Below are 22,410 nucleotides of genomic sequence, written 5' to 3' on the forward strand. Positions count from 1 at the left end.
CGTTTATCAAAAACAAAATGGAAGACGTGCCAGCTGAATCGGTTTGTAAGCGTCACATCGTGCATTCTGAATGTAAATCATTCCCAAATCCTTGCCAGTAAATATTAAATCTTTTCATATTTTCCTCAATATAAACAATTTCTAATGATTAATCGAGGTACATGCAGCAACACCGCCCCCTGTGTCCTAAACAAGAACTACAACAACATTGACTACTACAATACTAATAATACTAATTGTACTACTACTACTACTACTACTACTACTACTACTACTACTACTACTAATAATAATAATAATAATAATAATAATAATAATAATAGCTGGTGAATATACTTTTAAAAAGAAGTCTTCCTACTAATATGCTTCCTGTCAGAGCTACCACACAGTTACCTTTCCAAAGAATGGCTCAGAAAAGTTTTCATTTGTTCTTTAAAACCCAGCTCAAGGTTTCTCTTATAGCTAATATTAATTGTGCAATGGCTGGTGGAAATGATGTCAGATAAATTAACCTCAGCATGCAGCCAGGAAAGAGAACAATCAAGCAATCACTTATATGAAAGCCATTTCTTCTAACTGTGCAACCGAGTGCACACAAAGGTGGAAGTGGAATGAGTCATTTAAATTTCAGCACAGCTGAAGCAGGAGGAAGAGACACGAAGCACTTTTTTTTTTTTTAAAGAAAGCCGACAAAAGCTTCACGAAGGTTCATTTACCTCTTTCAAAACGACCTAAAATAACCTATATTCTATCATTCTAAATATGTAATGAATATTTATGTGGAGCTTGATCTGACAGTATGTGCACGTTTGGATGGCCTGCATGATCAGCAGCTAATTTTCTTTTAAAAAGTAATTTATTTTCATCCGATGATCACGTGATCTAAAAGGGAGCTAAAAGTTTATTGCTGAATTTTCTGTCCGGTTCTGTTGCTCATGGGGTGCTCTCATTGGATTTGAGGAGCTGCCTGGTGACGCAGCGCTATAGCCAACTAGTGGCTTAGTTACCTTCGGAAATACTCTTACAAGTACCCGTTTTAAAGAACCAGAAGGGTAGGATATGGTATCTCACCCAGATTTGAGCCGGTTGTGAGTTGTGGTCAGGTCGGGATGACACCCGTCGTCTAAAAGATGCTTCATTTAATGTAACGGGTCTGGTTGGACCCTCGAACCGGGGAGCCGAATGTTCGGTTCGGAGTTTTCTGCACCTTTGAATGAATTCTGACACCTCCGACCCCTCCCAATCGGCTCCTTTTCCTTTAGCTTTCAAACCGCGCCAATTAAAGTGATTCTCTCTCCCTTTGATCTGCTTCCCTTCATGCAGTGCGCGCACGCACACACGCGCTCCCTCAACAGCAGAGGTGTGCGCACTTTTTCTCTCTCCTCCTTCTCTTCTTCTGTTTCTCTCCCTCTTTGCGTCACTACAATCCTCCCCCGTGTTCTGAGGAACAGCGGGCGTCACGTCGGGACGTTTTTTTGCTTTGTTTATTTCGGATTTTCCCCTGCTTTGTTTATTCTTGCTTTGTTCTTCTGTCTCCTTCCTCTGAGGTGCTGCAGAGTCAGACGAGAGATGGGATGTGGACATTCTTCGCCGGCTGCCAGCAGCAAAGACAGCAGCAGCGCTGCAGGTGAGAAAGGCTGAGAGGACTTTTGTGCATGAAAATGATTGTTTTGTTAGACGTCTTTATACAATGCAATTTCTTTTTGATTTTTCAGTGAACCTGTGCTCTTAAAGTTGCCTTTTTTTTCATTTATCCATCAAAAATAGTCATGAAAATATCAGTTCTGTTGGGCATCTTTATGTGATGTTAACTTCAGAATTGCCTCAAAATCTAGTTTAGATCTGTGGATCGTGCAGCATGTGTTGGAAACCTGTTTGTGTTACTTGTTCGGTCACGGTTGACTCCAAGAGGACCATCTTTTGTGGAAAGGGACATTTAGTGGTTTGGATTGCAAAGGGAAAGTTGGCTAATATTAGCCACCGTGGCTACTGGCCATAAAAAATCAACCACAGAGAGAACTGACTGTTTTTCCATCTTTAAAGTAACTTGAGCCCAGTTTAACACTGTCCCTGGATGATGGAAAAAATATTAGAAACATGATAGCAGATCCCGTGGCTTCGTTGTCGGAGATTTCTGTAAACACGCCAGCATGTGCTTTGATAACAGCCAATCAGAAGGCTCCGAGCAAATTTCCTGCTGTGAAGTTAATTGGTTTATTTATCTCTGTTTGTGACCTCAGGTCCAGCTGAAACCTCATCAAAGGTGTAAGTTATTTTAAATATAGCACCGGTCCCACATCTTCTGGTTTTGCACTCATATCTCTGTGTGTGTGCTGCCTGCTTTGTCCTTTTAATGTCAAACAGCTGACTTCAATGAGGCGTGTGTGTGTGTGTTTGTGTGTGACAGATCAGAGGACTCGGGACCAGAAGATGACAAATGGAAGTGAGTCATTTAATTAAGATTTCTTTTTCAGCGTGCTCAGCCTGTTGCCTACATTTCCCATGTATCTCTGTTGATGTGAGCTGATCTCCTCCAACATCCACCTCTTCATATAGGAACTACGGAGGTGTGTATGTCGGCTTTCCAACAGACCTGAGCAACATTCCTCAAGTGCCGATCGGATCGCTTAGAGGTAACAACACACACGCACGATGCATGCACAGCAGATCACGGTGTCGCCATTCCTGTGACGTGTAATTAGAATTGTTGCTTCCAATCATTCCAAGCTAACTGACTTCACCTGGAAATTTGAGGAAACGTGGCTTTCTTTCAAGTGAAATCCCCAAATTAGTATCCGATTACAACAGAACACACTCACAGACACACACACAGAGCTTCAATTTCCTGTTGAATCTCCTAGGTCATTAGAGCATGAGAAAGAAGACTAAAAATTCTGTTGATCATTGTGTGTGTGCTTGCAATTGAATGCTGTATACAACTAATCCATACGGTCATACACTGAAGCTGCAAGAGGACCATTTAAATCAGTATTTTCTGTGTTGGTAATTAATGAAACTGTGCTCCGCAGAGACTGACAGAGACTCGCTGTCCCTCAGGAGACCGCTGTGGGGGAAAGGGGGATTTTAATTGAATGAAGATCCAGGTCTGTGCATGTTTTTGCCTGTGAGTGAGTGAGACATCCTTTTCCCCTCTGCAATTTCATTATCTACCTTACTGTGATAATTTCAACAATATTTCCATAAATGTCTTCAGACAAGCTGATTAAATTTATGAAATGAATCTTATTTGTCACATTTTACTACATCCAGGTTATCTTCACAGAAAATGTAACTCATTGTCTGATCTATTAGCCTTCCAATACACCAAACAAAAATAAGACCATAGATGAAGCCAGTGGTATTTGACAGGTACATTTAGTCTTTTTCTACAGGCAGTAGAAAAGCAAACAGTCATAACAGAATAGTGTCAATAGGTGAAAATCCAGAAATAGAGACCAGCTCACTGGGCCTGAGCATTTATTCACCATACAGGCAAAAAGAGTCTTTCTGCAATTGTAATTATTTCCCTCCCTTTGCCACTAGGGGCGCTATTGGATTAAGTGCCGCTGAAGGAGTGGAGCGTAAAGGACCCTCCATATGTCCTTTGGCTTCGCCTTGTGGATGTCAGGAGGTCAATGAGTCTCAATGGGATGGGCAGGACCTGGTGGAACCACTGGTCGGACTTTCACGAGCTCAGCTCTGTTTTACTTTATGTTGCGACCATCTCCTGCTCTCACCAACTGATGGATCCCACGTCGCTCAGCCTGGGGGGGGGGGGGGTTCAGCTGCTTTAGAAAGTAGTGCTACAACGAACACCCCTAAACCTACAACAGCAGAGACATGATTGGGCTCCTTGTCCAGGGCCACTAAACTTCCAGATGAATGTCAGTCAGGACGTTTGTACAAATCCGGCGATACTCGGTGAACAATTCCTACAATGAATCGTAGTTTGCATCAATGCAGCCAACATCTTTCTCCATTGCACCGTCCTATTAAAGAACTGAAAACACCCTAGATACACCGCTGAAATCAAATCGAGTCGCTTTTATTTATCCGTTTTTGCCCAGTTGACAGGCTAATAATCACCTCGGAAGGAATACCGGTGCCAAAAATCCTAGTTTGAAATGAACTCAACGCCAGTGGTCGAAGGTGTCACTGAAACGGGAACATCAAATGGAAAGCAAGGAAGGACTTCTACGACGAGTTAAGGTGAGGCAACAGTAGGTCAGACGGACATTTTCAAAGTCAAAGCCAGGCAACATCTGGCGCCTCAAAGGCTGCAGGCCCTGATGCATGTTCATCAAATATGTCAGTGAAGATAAACAGACTGGCTAAACAGATGGCCAAACATTCCAGCAACACTGATTTAAGGTAGTGATTTTTATATTTAGAGTAACCGCTCCCAGAGCGCATCACCACCTTTTAGTTCTTCTTTCACTAAGGTGTTTCCACGTGAACGGTGACTTTGTCCTCACCGTGAACTCGTCTCACTGCGGAACATTTCGCCTGCAGCCGCCAGCTTCCTGTACAGCGGCAGCAGCTCGTCAGGTCGGGGCTTCTTGGACTCAGGTGTGGAGGGAATGTCGAAGTCTGATGATGCCTGAGACTCCGACTGGGCCTCCTGCTCAGTCTGGACATTGTTGTCATTGTTCCTTGGGTTTCCGCATTCTGATCCAGAATTCTCGTGTTGTAGAACCAAGGTGTCGGCTAACTCGGACTCCTGGTTCTGGGAGGAATGGTTTGACAGAGAGGCGGACAGAGTCAGACTAAAGTTGTCCTCGTTGACGGCGGATTCCTCCTCTTCTCCATCACTAAACAGTTCAGGAGTTTGTGATCCGGTCGCCCTAGAGAGGGAGGGGCTCGGGACAGAACAGGACCGGCTGGTGAGGCTACTCTGGCTGTCAGGAAGTGTCTCGGTGGTAAAGAAATCCTCCCATTTCGGATCAGTTGAACGGTTTTCATCAAGTGTAGTTTTTTTGGATTCTTTACTCTTATCGTGTTCTTCTGTTATGTCCCCCTTTGCCCCATTTTCCTCCTCTTCATCCTCCTCATCATCGTTGGACTCGGTGCAGTCCAAGTAGTTGCAGGTGAGAGGCTGCGGATCTGTGTCGGTCGGTGGTAATGGCGGTTTCTCAGGCACAGGGGGCGCTGTTTCCGCAGGATTTTGAACTTTATCTCCAACTAACAAACAGAAGAGCCAGATGAGCAACTTATAATAATAATAATAATATCAACAATAATAACAGCGTCAATAACGATAATAGGAATGTTAAAAGGTCATTTTACCTCTTTCAAGCTCTGGAATCAGACCCATCTTCTTCCGCACGGGAACGAGGTCCATTGTGTCGAACAGCTCGTTGTCGCTATCGGAATCTGAAACAGTTCAAACAAATGCTAAAGTTGTCTTTGTAGATTCTCAATCATCCAGGTCATAGTTATCCAAGGTAGTTTTCTTTGTGAACTGGACTGTACAGTATTTCTTCTCTTTCAAAATGCTAAAGTTGTTCAGCAAAAAATACACTTATCTCCTTGTGATAACTTAATCATAAATGATGACATTTCTTATTCTGTTTTTCTCATAAGCACAATTTGAGGGATATAAGCGTAGCATGCTTTGGATTGCGCACAAATTCAATATAACCTCAATCATTAATTGGACACCGAGTCAGCGCCCTCTGCTGGTTGAAATCCTAAATCATTAACGTCTTTTTTATCTGTCAAAAAGTATGAAATGTTTTAGGGGAGAATAACATTTCTAAATGGTGACATAATACTAGAGATACACTTTGTGTGCAATTCCATATGGTGGCCTGTAAACAAGTACGTGCAGGACACCTGTTGTGGTAATGTGTGCGTTTGCCTCACCGTATGTAGGTTGCGTCGCCACGCTGCGCTTAAGGACTCCCAGGGGTTTGTATCTATACACTTCAGACTGTTTCCTGCACAGTGGCTTCAACCTGTTCAAACACAAACACAGCAATAAATAAATCATGTTTATTTTATTTTAGAGGAGGAAGTGTTAGTTATCTAAATTTACTGTTAATTTTAAATGCTGTGGGGGTTTTTTATTTTATTTTTTTAAGGCTTCTCGGCAGCTGATTTGTTATTTACCTCATTATGCTGTTGATTATTGACATGAAGTGTTTTGTAGGAGGAGGAAAACTTTAATAGGACTCACATATTTGTGACCTCGGCCAGCGTCTGACCGATGGGGATAACACTGGGATGGATGTTGACTGGTTGGAGGTAGGAGAGGAAATCTTTAAGCTGGGATCAGAGGAAAAAAAGGAGGGATTCTGTGCAAATGTTTGTTACAACCTTGCTTGAAATTCATTGATTTCCATAAAAATATGCAGGTACCTCAGAGAAGGAGGAGTGGAAACTGAAGCAGGCTCTGAAGGAACTTGCTCCGGTTCTAGAAAGGAAAAAAACAACATGCATCTGTGTCTCACAGACCGAACCTAATAAGATACCTCGTGGATTTTGTGCTAAAAACAGAAGCACATTCAGGCATTTGAATCTTACTCTTACTTTATTATCACATTGGTTTTCTTTGTTCTCTCTCCAAACCATATGGTGGATGGTTTGATGCTGATGATACGAAGAGGAGTCCCGTCAGCGGCGGTGCAGCCACACGGCAGCCGGCTGCTTGGGAAGAAATCCTCACTCTAAACACGTGCAAATCAGAGGGGATATCGGTTGAATTTAAAAATACACACAGTTGTGAAGATACGAGACACAAACTCTGAACTGCGACATTAAATGCTAAATTTGGTTATTTGAAGAACAACAAATCCACCCTAGGGTGTCGACAGGCGTGAATCTGTGTCCTGCGATTGGTCGTCAAGTAGCTCAGGATATCAGGCATCTTCTTAAACATGGTCAGATTGTTAACATGGATCTGAATATAAACAAAAATAGGCAACTTGTTTAGGATTAGATGCATGTTACAAATCAAGTGTGTGGGTTTGTGCATGTGGTACCTCTGTGTTGAACCTCTTGCCCAGGTGGGTGAACAGGTATTCATATCCATATGCTGCTTTACAGTTAAGCCACACAACGTGATAAGAACTCTGGCTGATCCAGTTACCGACGAGCTCCATGATGCCATTCAGACAGGTCTCCTGCTCACACACATACAGATGAATTCTGGATTCCAGGTGCGTCATTCTCCGTGTTGGTTACTCACAAAAACCTACCCGAGTAGGGATGCGATAAAACCTGGGGTCATAGAAAGTTGAATCCAGGTAAATGCTCTGAATATCCTTCACTCTGCAAACGAAACACACAAACAAAAGCATCAGCCATATAAACCACAACAGCTGCTGTTCTTATCTTCACCGGAGCTCTCATGTACACACTTATGTATCTTCAGCAGATAGAAACTACAAAATCCTAAAGCTTCACTTCACTGTCAGCTCTACATAGTTTCTATTCCGTTACAGAGGTTCATAAGGTCCGACCTGCTGCCAGAGTGCAGATGTTCCATTCTGGAGATGTCTCCAGCGGAAATCCTGAAGTCTCCTGTATACAACACAGTTCCCTGGGAACCTTCAAACAGGAACCTACGAGACACACTCACCAGTTAGACAAAAGAAATGTTATGTCACGCTAAAACATAATGGGGATCTGAGATGGAAACAAGGTGATGAACTTTAAAACAAAGCCATGAATTGCTGAGTGATGCTGAAATGGTGTAACTTGCATAACAGAGCCGGGACAATGTCCAGCAGAAAGTAGCGTAACCACCAAATCTTCTTTCTGTCAAAGACAAAATGTAACATCCTTAAAATTTGCCAAAAAAAAAAGAAAATGCAAATGCGCTAATTACATCTGAGCCACAATTTCTGATGTATGTAAACTCAATGCAAAAAACATTACTTACCTCTCCAGTTGTCTCCTCAACCAGAGAAATCTGTGTTGGGCTCTCCAACTCTAACGGAACCTAAGACAGATCAGCATGGACGTGAACAACCGAGGACTCATTCCATGCACTTTGACCACTTGTATAATTCTTTACAAATACAGTACTGCCTGCAGCAGCAGATGGGACTTACAGTGTATTCCTCCCAGAAGGCATACCTGGGGCTACTCAGCAGCAGTTCTTTGGTCACAAAAGAGCAGTACAGCCTGACAGTCCGACTGAAATCCAGAGGAACCGCAATATAACACCATAACTTTAACTGTATCAACCATCGCAGCGAATCAACTAATAAAAAATAACAGCTGAAGGAGGAGTGGGAAGTGAACACCTGAACTGCAGTTTTCTCTTCAGTGCTGGTCCTTTCAGTCCTTTCATGTGGTCTAAGAATCGACAGCAGAAAAAGAACAATGGTTGAAATATGACGACTGCTGGTAAATGAGAAAATCCGAAACATTAGCACGATGTGGGTGATTGTGCTAGCTATATTATTCAGGGCTTACCTTTGTGACAGTGGGAAAGGAAATATGCCCGGGCATGTAAGTTCTCCCGGTCAAATCGATCCAAAGAAATTGTGGGATATTCTTTCATTCGACCTGCAAATGAACTCATCTTTATAGTGGTGTTCGGAGTTGTCTTGACTCAATTAAACGTCACATTTAGAGGGGAGAAGATGATCATTTAGTGACACTGAAGATGTTTATTTGTCCCGCCCACCAATTTTAGGGGAACTTAGTTTCTTCTTCGTTGGATTTTACAATGGTACATTTCCGTTTAAATCGCGCTATCGCCACCTGCCGTCTGAATGTAGATATATTTTAGAAACAAATCATGTTCGGAACATTAATTTGGTAAACTTGTGTAAAGTAAATTCTGATGGACAGATGAACAGAGATGGACATTTTTTCTCCTATTTTCTCATCTTACGTCACAAACAAGGCAAACTTTCTTTTGTGTACGTAAAATTTGTAGAAAAAAGCAGAAGATGCTCCAGGTGTATTGTGTAGTTTTTATTTATTTTTTCAGTGCATATTTGCATGTGAATATCTAATGTGCAATTATCAGTCTTTTAGATCACTTATTATGTTTTCCCCTGATTAAACATAAATCAAATTTGGACCTACTGAGGTTTAGCGTCCATGAATGGGTTTTAATAAAGTGCATTTTGCTAATAACATAATATTTTTGTCCGTGAGATATAATATATATAAGGGGTTTAATCCCCACACAATGCAGCATTCATGACTTGTTTAGATTGTAAATGAAAGTTAAAACTTAATCTCTGGAGTCCGTCACACTCTCCTCATGTGATAGCAACATGAGGGGTGAGATTACTCCTCCACTTCCCTGCTGCCTTCCCCCTGATAAGAGTGCATCGCTTTATCTGGCACTACGGGGAATTGAATATTTACAAGTTATTAGCTTGTAATAAGAAATAAAGTTGTGTGTGTGTTTTTTTTTCTCGTGGTGCTGCACAGACTGACAAAACAATCAGCTGCACCACAAACAGTCCTGCAACAGCAAAACAGGTGAGTAATTCAAAGTTATAGTGTTTTACATTATAGATAATGTGTTAAAATATTTGTGTGTCGGAATAGGTTTGAGGCTAAAACAAAGCCGGCAAATAAATAGTTAACCCCATTCAAATTTTAGATGAATTTTCCATCTAACTTTCTGGTTCTCGTTTCTCGTCTTCTTAACCGCTTTATCCCTAAACTTTCTGGTTTCGCAAGGAAAAATCCCCCGTAAACCAAATATAAACTTCAATCAATGCGGTTTCACTCAACACACTAATAAATTAATGCAATTTGTACATCTTGAATGGAAACATTTTGCATTACCATTAATCAATCGGATACGTTCCTAGTCTAACATAAAAATAAAGTGTCCTAAATGTGTTTAGATCCCATTAGAAAGGTAGAAGGCGAGGATAATAATAATAATAATATTAAATTGGTGTTTTTGAAAGAACTTTGCTGGGGCGCGTGGGCGTCAGCGTACGTGCACGCTCAGCAGCTCTGCTGTCGGCTCACTTTTAATCGAACCTGCCTTTAACAGCTTGAACCGATGCCGACTACCGGGGCTCATTCCCGTCCAGTCAACCCCGACCCGGCGTTATCGCTTTTCTGAGGTTATGCTAATGGAGTAAGCGGGGAGCTCATAAGGCAAGTGTAGTCAAATAAGGGGCTTTTTAAAAAATAACACCGATCGATATTTTGAGTCCCGGAGCTGTCTGAGGAGTTAGCTTAGCTTCGTTAGCCCGTCAACCTGCTGTGGAGCTGCCCTCATAACGGGCAAATCTCCGGTTAGCTGACGGTGGAAACGCTAGTTTTGCTGGCGTCGTTTACAGGGTTCGTTTTCGGTCCGATCTAAGTGTCGATAGTAATATATGACGCGTATGTGTGGATTAATTCTACATTTGACGGTAGCATATGGTTGATGACGTTTAGCGTTGGCTAACAAGCTGTTTTGGTGAATTTAAAGGGATCTGTTCGGCTATGAGCAGCTGTTTATTTATTTACTTATTTATTTACTATGTATGGAGTTAAATCTTCAGGTTTTTAGAGGAATTTTACCTCAGGTCCCCCTTTGGATCGATGTTAATAGTTGACGTTTTCCCTCTCATAGCTTGCATGTAAACGGGCTGAGTGGGTGATTAAAGTCCTTTATTTTGTAGTAATAATCAATATTTTATACTAATCTACTCGCTGATATTCGTTCATGAGGCTTTTGTTTGTAATTCTTGATTGCAGACTGGCCGATATCAACCTTAACCCTAATATCTCTGACTTTTATTAAAAAATAAGATTTTAATTTCATTAATTCAGACAATAATCGTTGCTGAGTGCAGCTGCTGAGTAAATTAAAATTGCCACATCACATGGATTTGTCATTTGGAGGTTTTATTCAGGCGTTGACCCCCCTCCCAAATATCTTTGTTCTTCTTTCAGTTCAGCTGTGGGGTCCTTTTAAAGAGTTCTGCTTTAATCACAAGGTTCAGGAATGTAGTTTCAGGGCACTTTGTATTCTGCTTTATAATGACGCCGTTGTTTTCACAACTGCGTGTTTTCTGCTGAGAAAGCTCGGTGAGGTTTTGATTCCCTTTCCTGCCGCCTTCTGACCCAGAAAAGAAGGCGGCAGCCACCGCTGCAAACCTCAGAAAGAAGAAAGAATGTTTCGGTTCATGTGAAGGTGTGCCATTAAACTGAATAAACATTGTCAAATGCCAGCTGAACGTAGGCGCTCAGGCTGGGTTTCCACCTGCTTCTTTCACCAAAGTTGCTTTTTTTTCTGAGATGAAACCAACGTTTAAGACAGCTGAAAAAAAGAGGAAGTGAAATGGAACAAAAGATGGTGTCACCAGTATCTGGGGCCTTCCTCAGAAAACAAGGATGCATTTCTCCTTATTAAATTCTAGATGTTTTTCCTCGTAATAATAAAGCTCTTCCTTATATAGTTTGATGAATATTCTCAGTCATCAAGGTTGGGAATCCCATAGTTACATGCTGTACAGTATCGATTTTTCTCCCTTATATACATCCCCAAGTTTGCAAATATGATTAAAATAGGTTCCTATAGAAAGAGACAGAATGTTAAACATGTAATAAGATTGTGGGGCTCAAACATGCTAATCTGAGTTTAACAAAACATGCTGGTAGAGTTTAAATATACTGTTTTGTGTTGATAGCATAGCTGGGTTTGGACATTTCCCTCGTTGTTTTTTTAAATGATTTTATAATGAAGACCAGGTGTTACCTTATATTCAGAATATTTGTATAAGCTTCCCCCTACGTTTTCTTATATCCTCTTTTCTGAACCGCAGGCGCAGAACCTGAATCCACCAGCTGGCAGAAAGCTCCATCATAATGTCGCCGTTGGGCTGTTGAGGCTCCTTCAGAAGCTAGCTAGCATGCGGCTCGGGCTCTGCGTTTCCAGGAGGAGGAGCTGCTGAGAGCCCAGCAGTCGTGAGGCTGGCACACGTCTGCTGAATCCGGCCATGGACGACTTCACCACCAGGACGTACGGCACCAGCGGCCTGGACAACAGGCCTTTGTTTGGGGAGACCTCAGCACGGGTAGGAGGGGATTCTAATCCAGACCTTTTGGTTCTGCTCAAAGTCAAAGTTTGCTGAGTGAAACTAAACTGCTGGAATGAAATTATGTGTACAAAAGTTAATAGGACGTGCAACACTGAGGACTTTTGGCTGATTCTCCAACTGTCTTCCTGGCAGGATCGAATCATAAACCTGGCAGTGGGAGGATTTACCTCAGTGGTTGTTTTAGTAAGTACAGACTTCTTCTATGGTTTACACCTCTGGGTGCTTGATCTGGTGTCCAAAACATCCAGCTGAAATGATGCTGTCTGATGGGCTGTTTCTTCCCTCTAAAGGAGAAAAGCTCAACTTGGGCCCGTGTGACTAAAACCTCCTGACGCGCTGCTCTGAGCTGTGTTACCCTCAGTAATCATTAACCCAAACAGTCTTCACAAATAAACAGGTTGTTTGTCGGCCTTCCCCGTCATTTTTAAGTCAACACTTAAAACAAGGAATTGATAAATTCATAATAGAACACTAAAATAATTAGCTGGGGCACATTTTTCTTCACGTGCTTCTCGGCTTCATGGCTGAGGGATCTCATTGGATGAATGAAAGTTCAGAGCATTACAATCCAAGGATTTGTTTTAACTCAGAACGTGCAGGGTTTTTTCCACAGTTTTTCCACAGTTCAGAGTCGACAGGGGGTATAAATCTGGGTGATATTGCCATTAATCTGACATTTTAGCCTGAAATGTGAAGAGACAAATGTTGCATCACTAACCTTCCATAGCACCCTTAATAATGAATGAATCTCTGGATTCTTATCGGTGGATGTTTGCAGTTAATTCTCATTGATTATATTATTGTGCTTACATGACTCTATTCTTATGTTTCAGTTGTTTTTATAAACAAAGGTCATAAATAGATAAATTCATATGGTGAACGCCGGCGTGTGTTTTATGTTGCTTTTCCATCTGCAGGTGACTGTTATCAGCTCATTCGTGTTCCCTTCACTGCCTCCACAACCTCTGAATATCTTCTTTGCCGTGTGCATCCTCCTAGCCTGTGGCTCCACCATAGTGCTGGTAATGATCTTATACAGTACAAATCTTGCTTTCCTTTATCAGTGGCTGAAGATTTTGTGTAATTTAGAGGTTTGAATGACGCACGCTGCTCTTGTCAGATGCGCGTGCTTAAGTGTTGACAGGGAGGTAATAAACTTTAGCTCGCCCACACAAAGACACACACTCTTTATTTGTAGAGTTAAATCAACAATGTTACAATGAATGCTATTATAAATGTCAAAGCAGCCAAACAATGACCTCTTTTTGCCTCTATTGAGATCTTAACACACATAATAAATTAAATTTTCTCCGAGTTACATCTGTGAACAGTACAAGTGACGGCCTGCATCTGCGTTTCTCAACCCCTGCAGATATTCTGGTACCGGCAGGGCGACTTGGAGCCTAAATTCAGGAATCTGATCTACTACATGCTGGTGTCGATCGTGCTGCTGTGTCTATGTGCCAACCTCTACTTCCACGACGTCAGGTAAGGGCGGCAATGATGACATGGGAGGAAGAACAAGGGAAGAGGATGGCCTTGACGGACATGGAGGACTCGATGAAGGACAGACGAACTCGTTGAAATCACTTGAATGAAGATTCTCGGACCAAAACCGGTGACGCTTTTATGGTTCCGGTGGAATGACTGCCAGAGCTGTCGGTGCTGCACTCGCACTCACACACCCACAGCTGGTGTTGGAGTTGATTCTACAGCCACATTTTCCACCAGAAAACAGTGGTTTGATGTTGATCATGCAATGTTTGAAGGTTAAATCAGCTTCAGAGTCTTAATTTGTTTTCCCATCTTCATATCAGGCAACGTGCACTTATTGAAGGTCCTAATACTGCACAGTTTACACTAATTGTACAGTTTGCTGTTTTTAAAATGGGTTCTGGATTATTTTACACTGGGCTGTAAACGTAGGTCTGCAACCCAAAATTATGTCGCTATCATGCTAACACATGTGGTCCAACATCTATCCAGGTTGCAGCATAAAGTGATTATTGTAGCTGAGCTGATATTGACACAAATCAATAGAATCATTTTTGTGTTGTGGACATGTTTTAGTTCTTCAGGTTGTAAACCTGTCTCCATCACGTTTGTCCTGTGAGCCTTCGGTCTTCCAGCTTTGAATATTTCATGACGTGACCTCTCACTGGGCAGGTTTTTCCACACCTTTCCAAACTGAATCTGGAGCTGCTGCACTTATCGACTCCACATGCAGGGTCTGTTTATACTGTGGTGGGTTTTTCCTTTAGGTCTTTTTCATGTTAATTGTGAGCGAGGCACAGGACTGTTGACCAGCTAACAGCAATAGCAAACGCAGCTTCTGGGTTCTGCTGCAGATATATGCAAATTTTTTTTCTTTTATCTGGCTGGATTTAATTTAAAATGACCAAATTGAGATGCTTTTTTTTCCTGTTTTAAAGTGTTTAAAAGCACTAATGAGTGAAGTACATTTGGGAGTTCATGGGTATAATCACTGAAGACTATTTTCTGTAATCTGGGCTTCACCTTTAGCATCTGAGGTGTTCTTCCCACGCAATATATTAGGAAGTTGGTTTGTAGGTATTTTGTTTCTTTAGGGATGTGATTACACCTTGGCACTAAAGTCGGTGGGTCTACTTCTTATGCTGGAATAATTTCTGTTATTAATGCTCAAAGGTCTGTAGAAGACAATCAGACCTTTCATTTGCTTTAAGAAAACAAGCCAAGGTTTGTCTTTGTAGGACAGTTAACTGAATATTCTCATCCTTAGACAGATTTCTGCCAAAGTCAATTTCTGCCAGCAGGTTTTTGTCACGGGGAAAAGAGAAAATAGAACTTCCTGCCACAAAAATCTGCGTTTATGCCAACCATTAACACAAAACGTCAGGTGCGTCGGCCAGGTGGCTGTAACGTCGCCTGAAAGGTTTTCAGGGCATTGAAGCAATTCCAGGCTTCACTTGCTGCCTTTTGAGACGTTTCTGATTAACAGCTGTAGGTTTGTTTACAGGCATAACAGAAATCAGCCCCGTTCTCCAGCAGATGCTAAACTCACCGTGACATGAGGATTGTGAAAGCCATGTATTTTTATTTTATGGAATAAAAGTGTACCCTGACTTCGCCCTTTGCTTCACTAGCGGTTATATACACATGCGGAAAGAATGCCGTTACAGTAATCGACAATACACAAGACAAATGGATGTTAGATTATTTATTTGGTATTTTAAAGATATTTGACCTGTAGTTTTCAAAATATTCATAAAACTCTGCTTTTATTAAAAACATAAGCGCATGTAACATAATGAGCAAAATAAAAACATGCAACGTGACTAAATTAACTGAAACTCAAGATTAGATGCAGGCATAATGAACCTTGAACCAGGTCCAAACCTGAATGGAAACAGTGAGGTCGACGTCCTCCAGGGGGCAGCAGAGTCAGTCTTGCCAAGCAGCTCAGTAAAAGGCCACCTAGATAAACAGCCCTTTGTTCGGTTTAATGTCTTCAAAGCTAGACGGAGACCGTCGGTATCCAGAGGAAAGAGAGTTCAGGCTTCCACACTCTCATAGGTCGATTTGGCCGTCCTGTATGGAGCCACGCTGACATGTGACTAAAACAAACTTAAGCAGAGGTAAGTAAGAGTTTTGTGGGAGATTTGAGGGGTCTTCAGACGTAGTCCCTGGACCTCTTGATGGCACAGCAGAGCATCATGCTAAAGATCATCCCAAAGATCTGTGGGGGGTGGGGGGGGCAGAGGAGACAGCATTCATCAATTCAAGAATAAAACAGTCCTGGAGCAGCATGACCTTCATGTCACATTCTGGATTTCAACCAAACATACTGCATAAACTCAGCAGTCTTAAGGTTCTGAGTTTGAAACTGCTTAAGAGAGCTGGAGATCTCACCATGATGATGCCAATGCCGATTCCAACTCCACCGATGATGTGCAGTTTGCTGTCGAACACCTCTTTAATGGCGGATGGACAGTTCTGAGGAGGGAAAAAATAAAATAAAGGTGAGCTCACAGGATATAAAATACCGACCTTAGTATGTTTTGAGCAGTTACCGTGGTGACAAAGACTTCCAGTCCCTCCTTCTTGGGGCAGATATCTTTAGCGCCATCAAGAATGGTCCCTGTTGGGCCACAGCAGTTCAGCTGAGGTGAAGAGAAGCAAATTAAGTTATACTTGGGCTAATGCTAACATCAACTTGTTAAGACTGGCATCACAAACTCTGGTTTGGCCTCAGGCAGCATCTTAGACTTTTTCATACTAGATAACAGCTCATGTTTTAAGTCAATCCCCCAGGAAACAGTGTTCTGTCTGCAGAGTACTTTTAAAAACTTTAATCTTCTTTGAGTAACATTAGTTACAATTTATTTTGGCAGAAAGGGAAAAATAAGCCTGTGAAGTATATTAGTCTCCAACTCCCCATGTCCGACTAACATTAAGCACTCGTTTTAACAAGATTTTTAGAGTTGTAGCAAACAAATATTGATATTTGTGTCTTACTCCAAAGTGGATGAGACGAAGAGTTTCCTTTAGAGCTTCCTGTTTGGTGGTCTTGTAGTTATTGTACATCTCCTTGTAGAAGTCAGTCACTTCATTTACCACCTGAGACACAAAAACAACCGTTAATGCTTGAAATCTGAATTTTAAATTAAAAAATAAAAATCTGTACCGTGTCCTTGTTGGAGAGACCCCAGATCCCAGCAGCCACCTCCACAGCGAAGATGAGGAGGAGGAAGAGGAAGAACTAATACAAACAAGAGGTATGCTTTCATTCCACAGCTGAAGATCCTTCTTGGCATTTGTGTAAATTATTAAATGTAGTTTTTGTATGAATATGCATTATAAACAATAGAGGGCGCTAAAGTGCTTCTGAGCCAAAACCTAAGCGCTAAATGTGGGATCATACTCCACTGAAGCCACTTCAGCATGTCTAGTAGTACTCACCAATCCCAGCATGCACGGCGACTCCTTGATGGCTCCGCAGCACCCGAGGAAGCCGACGACCATCATCAAAGCCCCCGCTGCGATCAGGATATACACGCCTACAACAGCAAAATAGAGACTTGAAGTAGAGTTTAGCTGGTGGAAATCTGGATTTTGTTCTGGTTGTCGTGAACAACGCATCCATTGTCAGTCATTGTGCAAAGTGAATTTGCCGTTGCCAGTGGCAACCTTCTGCTCACTCTTTGCTGCCAGACACACTAATCGAGTTAAGACATCCGAGCCGACATGCAGAACCTGATGCATCCGAAATCATCCTTATCTGATGCTTGAACGTGGAGGTTAGCATGTAGCATGGAAGCCATTAGTGTTTCAGGCAGTTTCTTTTCTTCATCCTTTCTGGATGTAAACATTCATCAATCATGTCCCACCACAACTGGGAAACACCCAAACTGAGCGGCTGTGGTCTTTATAATGCAAAATCTTTAAAAGAAAATATAGATCTTGGTCCGGAATCACCACAGTCATGCAAGTAATCCTCCTCCACTACCTCAAACCACCAAGCTGTTATCAAGATGTCTGGCATCTCTGACACCCTCTGTCACCATTGCCGCCCACGGCCTTATCAGTTCAATGCGAGCAAAACTGGGGACGGGAACAAAAGGATCAAGTCCTGCAAGTTCCTCGGAGAACACGAAAGAGGAGGGAACAAAGAGGTCCCTGTCAGCGAGTCAAGAATGAACGCTATGTGCGGAGGGCTCTGCCAGGCCGGGGGAGAAGACTCACCGTGGCCTCAGCTGCCCTCAGAGCTGCTTGGTTTCCCTAATCAGTTCTAGCCTGAAGATTCACCAAAGTAGCTGCCAAATGGGTGCAACTAACAAGTGTACAAAAAGAGCATACTGAAGTGTGTTTACACTGTAGTCTAGATATAGAAGTTGTATTATTTTGTCCCTTCCAGCTGTTCAATTGCTAATCAAGCACTCATCTTAGCTACATATTACACAACACACAAAAACGCCCCACAGGCCTGTAAGTTGTATGTCGTCAATCAGAGCTGTTTTTTTTTTAACCCATAAATGTTTGTCACTCCAGGATGTACGATTGCAAGACACCTTGAAGATGGCCTCACATAGAAACTTCCTGGCTGCAGTCAAGTCTAAATGTTACAACAGATGCTGCTCCTACGTACAGGAAAACACCAATGCTGAGTCACTGTACAATTACACACACTCCAAAGTGATGATTGGGTGTCCTTCCCCTACATTTTATAGATGAGTTGCTCATTGCCGTCATGTTTCCAGTTGAAAAGTGTAGAGGACAGATTGTCATTCAATTTGTCAAGTAAATCTTTACTGTTTAGCCAGCTTCAAAATACAGTCCAGGACAGAAATATGCCCCGTCTTAAAAAAAAAGCATTCATCTAAATCATTTAAATACCGAAATCGCACTGAATCATTGAAACGGATACACTCCAGTGTAAGCCCTTATCGCCACAGCTCAGCATGCATGGTAAAATCAATACAGGCCAACATACAGACAGTTATCATTGTGTGTGCAGTTGTGGGACAACAGTTCCTCACCAGTGAAGAAGACCGTAGGCGAGTCCGTATGTTCAAACAGCCCCGCTGTCCTCGAGTCAAACCGCAGCCAAAGTCCCACCGCTAGGACTCCGGTACCTGCCAACTAAAGACAGGGAACATATGAAGAGAAAATACACCACTCAGACACTTTACAAGTCTTCATTGATGATAAACCACTGAAAATACACCCTAACAACTAACCCTAATCTTGGTAAAACCTGTAGAATGCGAGCACTTACGGTATAATAAATAAAGCAACAGACTTATATGTTGACGATTGCCTCATCCAAACAACCGTCCCCTCGGCAACCGCAACAGCCCCGTCACTTCTACATAAATTTCCCAGTGTTGTTCGGCAACAGGAAGCGGCAGCAATCGTCGTCGTTTCAGATTCAGCGGGCCGACGGTGAATCACTCCACCGTGAGTCATTCATAAACAGTGGCTTCCAGGGAGTCTAGCTCATTGGAAATAAATAGTCACGGCAGGAAAGGATTTTTAAAAGATGAAAATCTCAAGTTCTCTGCAGCACTTTGTATGTGCAATCAACAGTTTGCTTCTTATTCTACACCACAACATGAACACACCTCACAGTTTTTGCTAGTTTTTTTTTTTTTTTTTATTCATTTCTGCTTTGTGCACACCCGTCAATTAAAGAAAAAAGGGCTGGAAAACAGGAAGTGCGAGTGCTCCCACTGAAGCGGGTGGACACTCTTAGGGGAGCTGGGGTGTTTGTGTGGTAAGTAGAAACAGCCTGTTGCCCCTGGAGACTTGCATTAGCGCTCATTAACTGCAGCAGCGCTCTGTGGTTGTTTTCCACTGATGGCACAACAAAGATGGATTATTCCTGAGGGGCTTTTACTCTAAAACAACATATTCTCTCAGGATAGCAGGTAAAAAGGAACCGAGGTTGCAGTCTTAGCTCAACCATCATCACAACAGGCAGGAGAGATTTAAGCCTGGACAAACAGCTCTGGAAAGCTGGTAATAATTAGGGACAACGCTGCCATTTTGACGGTTGGGATTTAAACAGTCTGGAACTTTTACACAGTGGAAAAAAAGGGGCGAACTATTTTAAACCAGCGTTCCATGAGAAACATTAGAAGCTCATAAACGTGGCCCCCCGATCTGCGTCATTCCTTGTTCGGGCCGCGGCGGGGGCGTGGCCGACAGGCTCTACGAGTCTAACCGAATCAGCCCGTTTAAAAATCGGTGGGGAAAACATCTGCCGCTACTGGAACTGGATTCTTTTCGACATGCTTGCTGAAAGGTTCCGACAGAAAGCCGTTTAAAGCTGCGGCTCCTTGTTCGCCAGTCAGCGAACGCATCACGGGACGAGGAGCAGCTGCTGCCAATCAGGAGAAGAAATATGTTGACTATATTTAGTCCGAATGGAGCAGGAACAGCCTCAAGTGGTCCCAGCTGAATTTAATTACGTAAAACGCGTCGGAAATTAAAAAAGGGAGCAAATTATTTGGGGAAACAACTGCATAAATTCACTTTCACGCGCCCAGAGACTGGCGCCAGATATTCAGTGTTGCTCTCAATGTCCAGGAAAGTTGCGGTTTAATTTCTTCCCAGACAACGTTTCAAATGTCCCGTGCGTGTGGAGACACGTGCTCGTACACAATAGGCGATGCCATCAAAACACTCCGCGTTTTATTTCTATTAAAACACTTTTAAAACATCCTCGCGTGTCAGGCACATGTAATGTTGTTTCTTTACAAGATAAGTCGTTAGTCGATTCCCTTCAAGGAAGATTACGCACAAAAACCGAACTCGCGCGTAAACAGGCGTAACACGTGAACGCAGCACTACGTACCCAGAAGAGAAAGTTGAAGATAAACATCAGGTACTTGATGCACTGCATTGCCCCCATGGCTCCGGAATTTCGACAATCTTCACGAGTAAAAGTAAAAACGACCGAAGAGTTCGGCTTTTAGAACGTCTCTGGCAGCGAGAGGTGAATCTGGGAGTGTTTGTGTCTGGACCACACCCATAAATGTTGGACGAATGCCTCACCTGAGTGCGCCCTAGATACGAGCGGGGGAGGTGCAAACGGAGGCCGGGGAGGGGCAGTCCGACACGGTCGCGTTTCCTGAATGACTTGATGTTAAAATGGACCACGGACCGCTCCTGCGTCCTATTTTTGTCAACGGTGGTGCGTTTTAGACGTGTGACATCGTGGGCTTTTTTTAAACACTGTGTTTGAAATGCATTCAATTTCAAACCATTCTGCGGTGCACAATAATCGCTCATAATGCCTTACCGAGCATCTGGAGGGGATCCTGATGAAGTATTTCCAGAAAAGTCAGTATTTCCCCGTGTCACAACATCATAATTAAAAACATGCTGCATGTTTGTGGTCTTCCAGAGAGAAACGCCATATATCAAATATTTCCACCCTGAAGGAGTTATTCAGATGCCTGAATTGATGAGTCAGCGTCACGGGAAATGTGTCGATGGCTGATAAACAGGGCAAAAGTGCAAAGATATAGAGAACTGTTGAACGATTGGATGAATGACGTCATTCGAACAAGGAAAGTCAGTAAAATTAGAGGAAGAAAAAAAGGAACTGAAATACACAAAATATTTAGATGCGCCCCTGGTGGAAGATCGGGTTAGCCCAGGTTATTATAATACACTGAACTTTCATTTGGGAAGAATTTCTAGAAATATTGAACATTTTTGTAATTTTTTAACTTTGCAGCGCTGCTTGCTCCTCGGGGTGGTGATGTTTGCATTGGCTTGACAACACATAGATGATTTAGATCCATAGATTGGTTTTACACTTTATTGGCACCTTATTGTAAAAATGCCATCGCCCAAATTACCGTCCTATTGTGCACGCCATGGGAAATATTTCGCTAGCTAGTCCTCCAATGGTTAGACGGCCACACCTATATTGTTATTACGTCCCACAATGGAGGTTATTACAGGCAGCTCTTGTTGGTTTGAAACAATTTATGAAAGGATTTTGATGGAATTTTTAGGAAACTGACAATCGACCAAGGAGCAGATGGTTACATTTTTGGTGATGGACATTCAAAAGATCAAAACCAAAACATAAAACAACCTATGTTAATTAAACCGGGTATGCTGCCTAGTTAAACTGTATATGTACTCCACTGATGCTGGTTATTGAACCACCTTCATTAAAGACATGACAACTCACACGTCTGCGCTCTCGACTGCTTTTCCCCTAGATAATATTGTGATTTCATTACTTTAGTTTTTGAGTCATCTTGGTATCAACAAGAAAGGATGTTGAGGAGAGAAAGGATGTTGATGTCACCCTTTTATTTATATCACATTACAGAATGGGGAAAATAAGATCAGAGTGCACATCAAATTGATAAATATGAACGCAATATCATATTTGCTCCAATATGGGTTGCTTTCAGATAAACCGAGTTAATGTCCTTTTTCTTAGTTTGGAGACGAGACTTGCTGATTTCTGCAAAATTGCAGTTTAGTGCAAAAGGAGAAACAAAAAAGGTGTAAAACTTACCCAAAAGAAGAAATTGAAGACGAAGATGGCATACTTGACGCACACTTCCCAGCTGCTCAAAGCCGTCATCCTTGCGTTGTCTCAAAGGAGTTTATCTGCTGTCTGTCCCGGTTCAGTTCGGTTCGGTTCGGATCGATCCGCCCTGTCAGCTGTCACACAGACGGGGGCGCGCTCAAACGATGCTGCAGTTCACGTGTCCGATCCGTGAGGAAACGCCCACAGATGATGACAACGACTAAACTGACTCTTTCACACAGGTTTATACTCATGTGAATCTTAATTTATACAAAATTTCATAAATGTGTGTTAAAGTTCGAAATAACTAAGAAATGACGTAAAATAAACAGGAAGCCATTGAAATAA

General features: G+C 42.3%; 3 protein-coding genes across 5 annotated transcripts; 1 reads left to right on the plus strand and 2 right to left on the minus strand.

Moving 5' to 3' along the window:
• Positions 1-3,359: 3,359 nt before the first annotated feature.
• On the minus strand, positions 3,360-8,689 carry dclre1c (DNA cross-link repair 1C, PSO2 homolog (S. cerevisiae)). The gene is made up of 16 exons (XM_003972761.3): positions 8,425-8,689; positions 8,253-8,304; positions 8,058-8,142; positions 7,886-7,945; positions 7,706-7,761; positions 7,464-7,565; positions 7,200-7,272; positions 6,984-7,124; positions 6,800-6,901; positions 6,532-6,668; positions 6,361-6,415; positions 6,179-6,267; positions 5,866-5,957; positions 5,287-5,373; positions 4,476-5,181; positions 3,360-3,764 (listed from the first exon to the last, which is right to left on the minus strand). The coding sequence occupies exons 1-16, from the start codon at positions 8,531-8,533 to the stop codon at positions 3,734-3,736; spliced, it is 1,977 nt and encodes a 658-aa protein (XP_003972810.3). The 5' UTR covers positions 8,534-8,689; the 3' UTR covers positions 3,360-3,733.
• Positions 8,690-9,278: 589 nt separating this feature from the next.
• Positions 9,279-15,130, plus strand: tmem243b (transmembrane protein 243, mitochondrial b). Of its 2 annotated transcripts, none has more exons than XM_011613268.2 (5): positions 9,279-9,450; positions 11,745-11,996; positions 12,153-12,203; positions 12,938-13,042; positions 13,393-15,130. In XM_011613268.2, exons 2-5 carry the CDS (start codon positions 11,919-11,921, stop codon positions 13,510-13,512), a joined length of 354 nt encoding a protein of 117 aa, XP_011611570.1. In that variant the 5' UTR covers positions 9,279-9,450; positions 11,745-11,918; the 3' UTR covers positions 13,513-15,130. The 2 variants fall into 2 exon arrangements, with proteins under 2 accessions (XP_011611570.1, XP_003972754.1); XM_003972705.3 differs by lacking the exon at positions 9,279-9,450 and adding an exon at positions 9,934-10,086.
• A 73-nt stretch (positions 15,131-15,203) lies between these two features.
• Positions 15,204-22,201, minus strand: LOC101062786 (CD9 antigen-like). Of its 2 annotated transcripts, none has more exons than XM_003972707.3 (8): positions 22,048-22,201; positions 18,539-18,641; positions 16,962-17,059; positions 16,687-16,761; positions 16,518-16,619; positions 16,073-16,162; positions 15,912-15,995; positions 15,204-15,738 (listed from the first exon to the last, which is right to left on the minus strand). In XM_003972707.3, exons 1-8 carry the CDS (start codon positions 22,114-22,116, stop codon positions 15,673-15,675), a joined length of 687 nt encoding a protein of 228 aa, XP_003972756.1. In that variant the 5' UTR covers positions 22,117-22,201; the 3' UTR covers positions 15,204-15,672. The 2 variants fall into 2 exon arrangements, with proteins under 2 accessions (XP_003972756.1, XP_003972755.1); XM_003972706.3 differs by lacking the exon at positions 22,048-22,201 and adding an exon at positions 20,359-20,545.
• Positions 22,202-22,410: the final 209 nt, after the last annotated feature.

This window comes from Takifugu rubripes, chromosome 18, assembly GCF_901000725.2.
Source record: "Takifugu rubripes chromosome 18, fTakRub1.2, whole genome shotgun sequence".
NCBI classification, from domain to species: domain Eukaryota; kingdom Metazoa; phylum Chordata; class Actinopteri; order Tetraodontiformes; family Tetraodontidae; genus Takifugu; species Takifugu rubripes.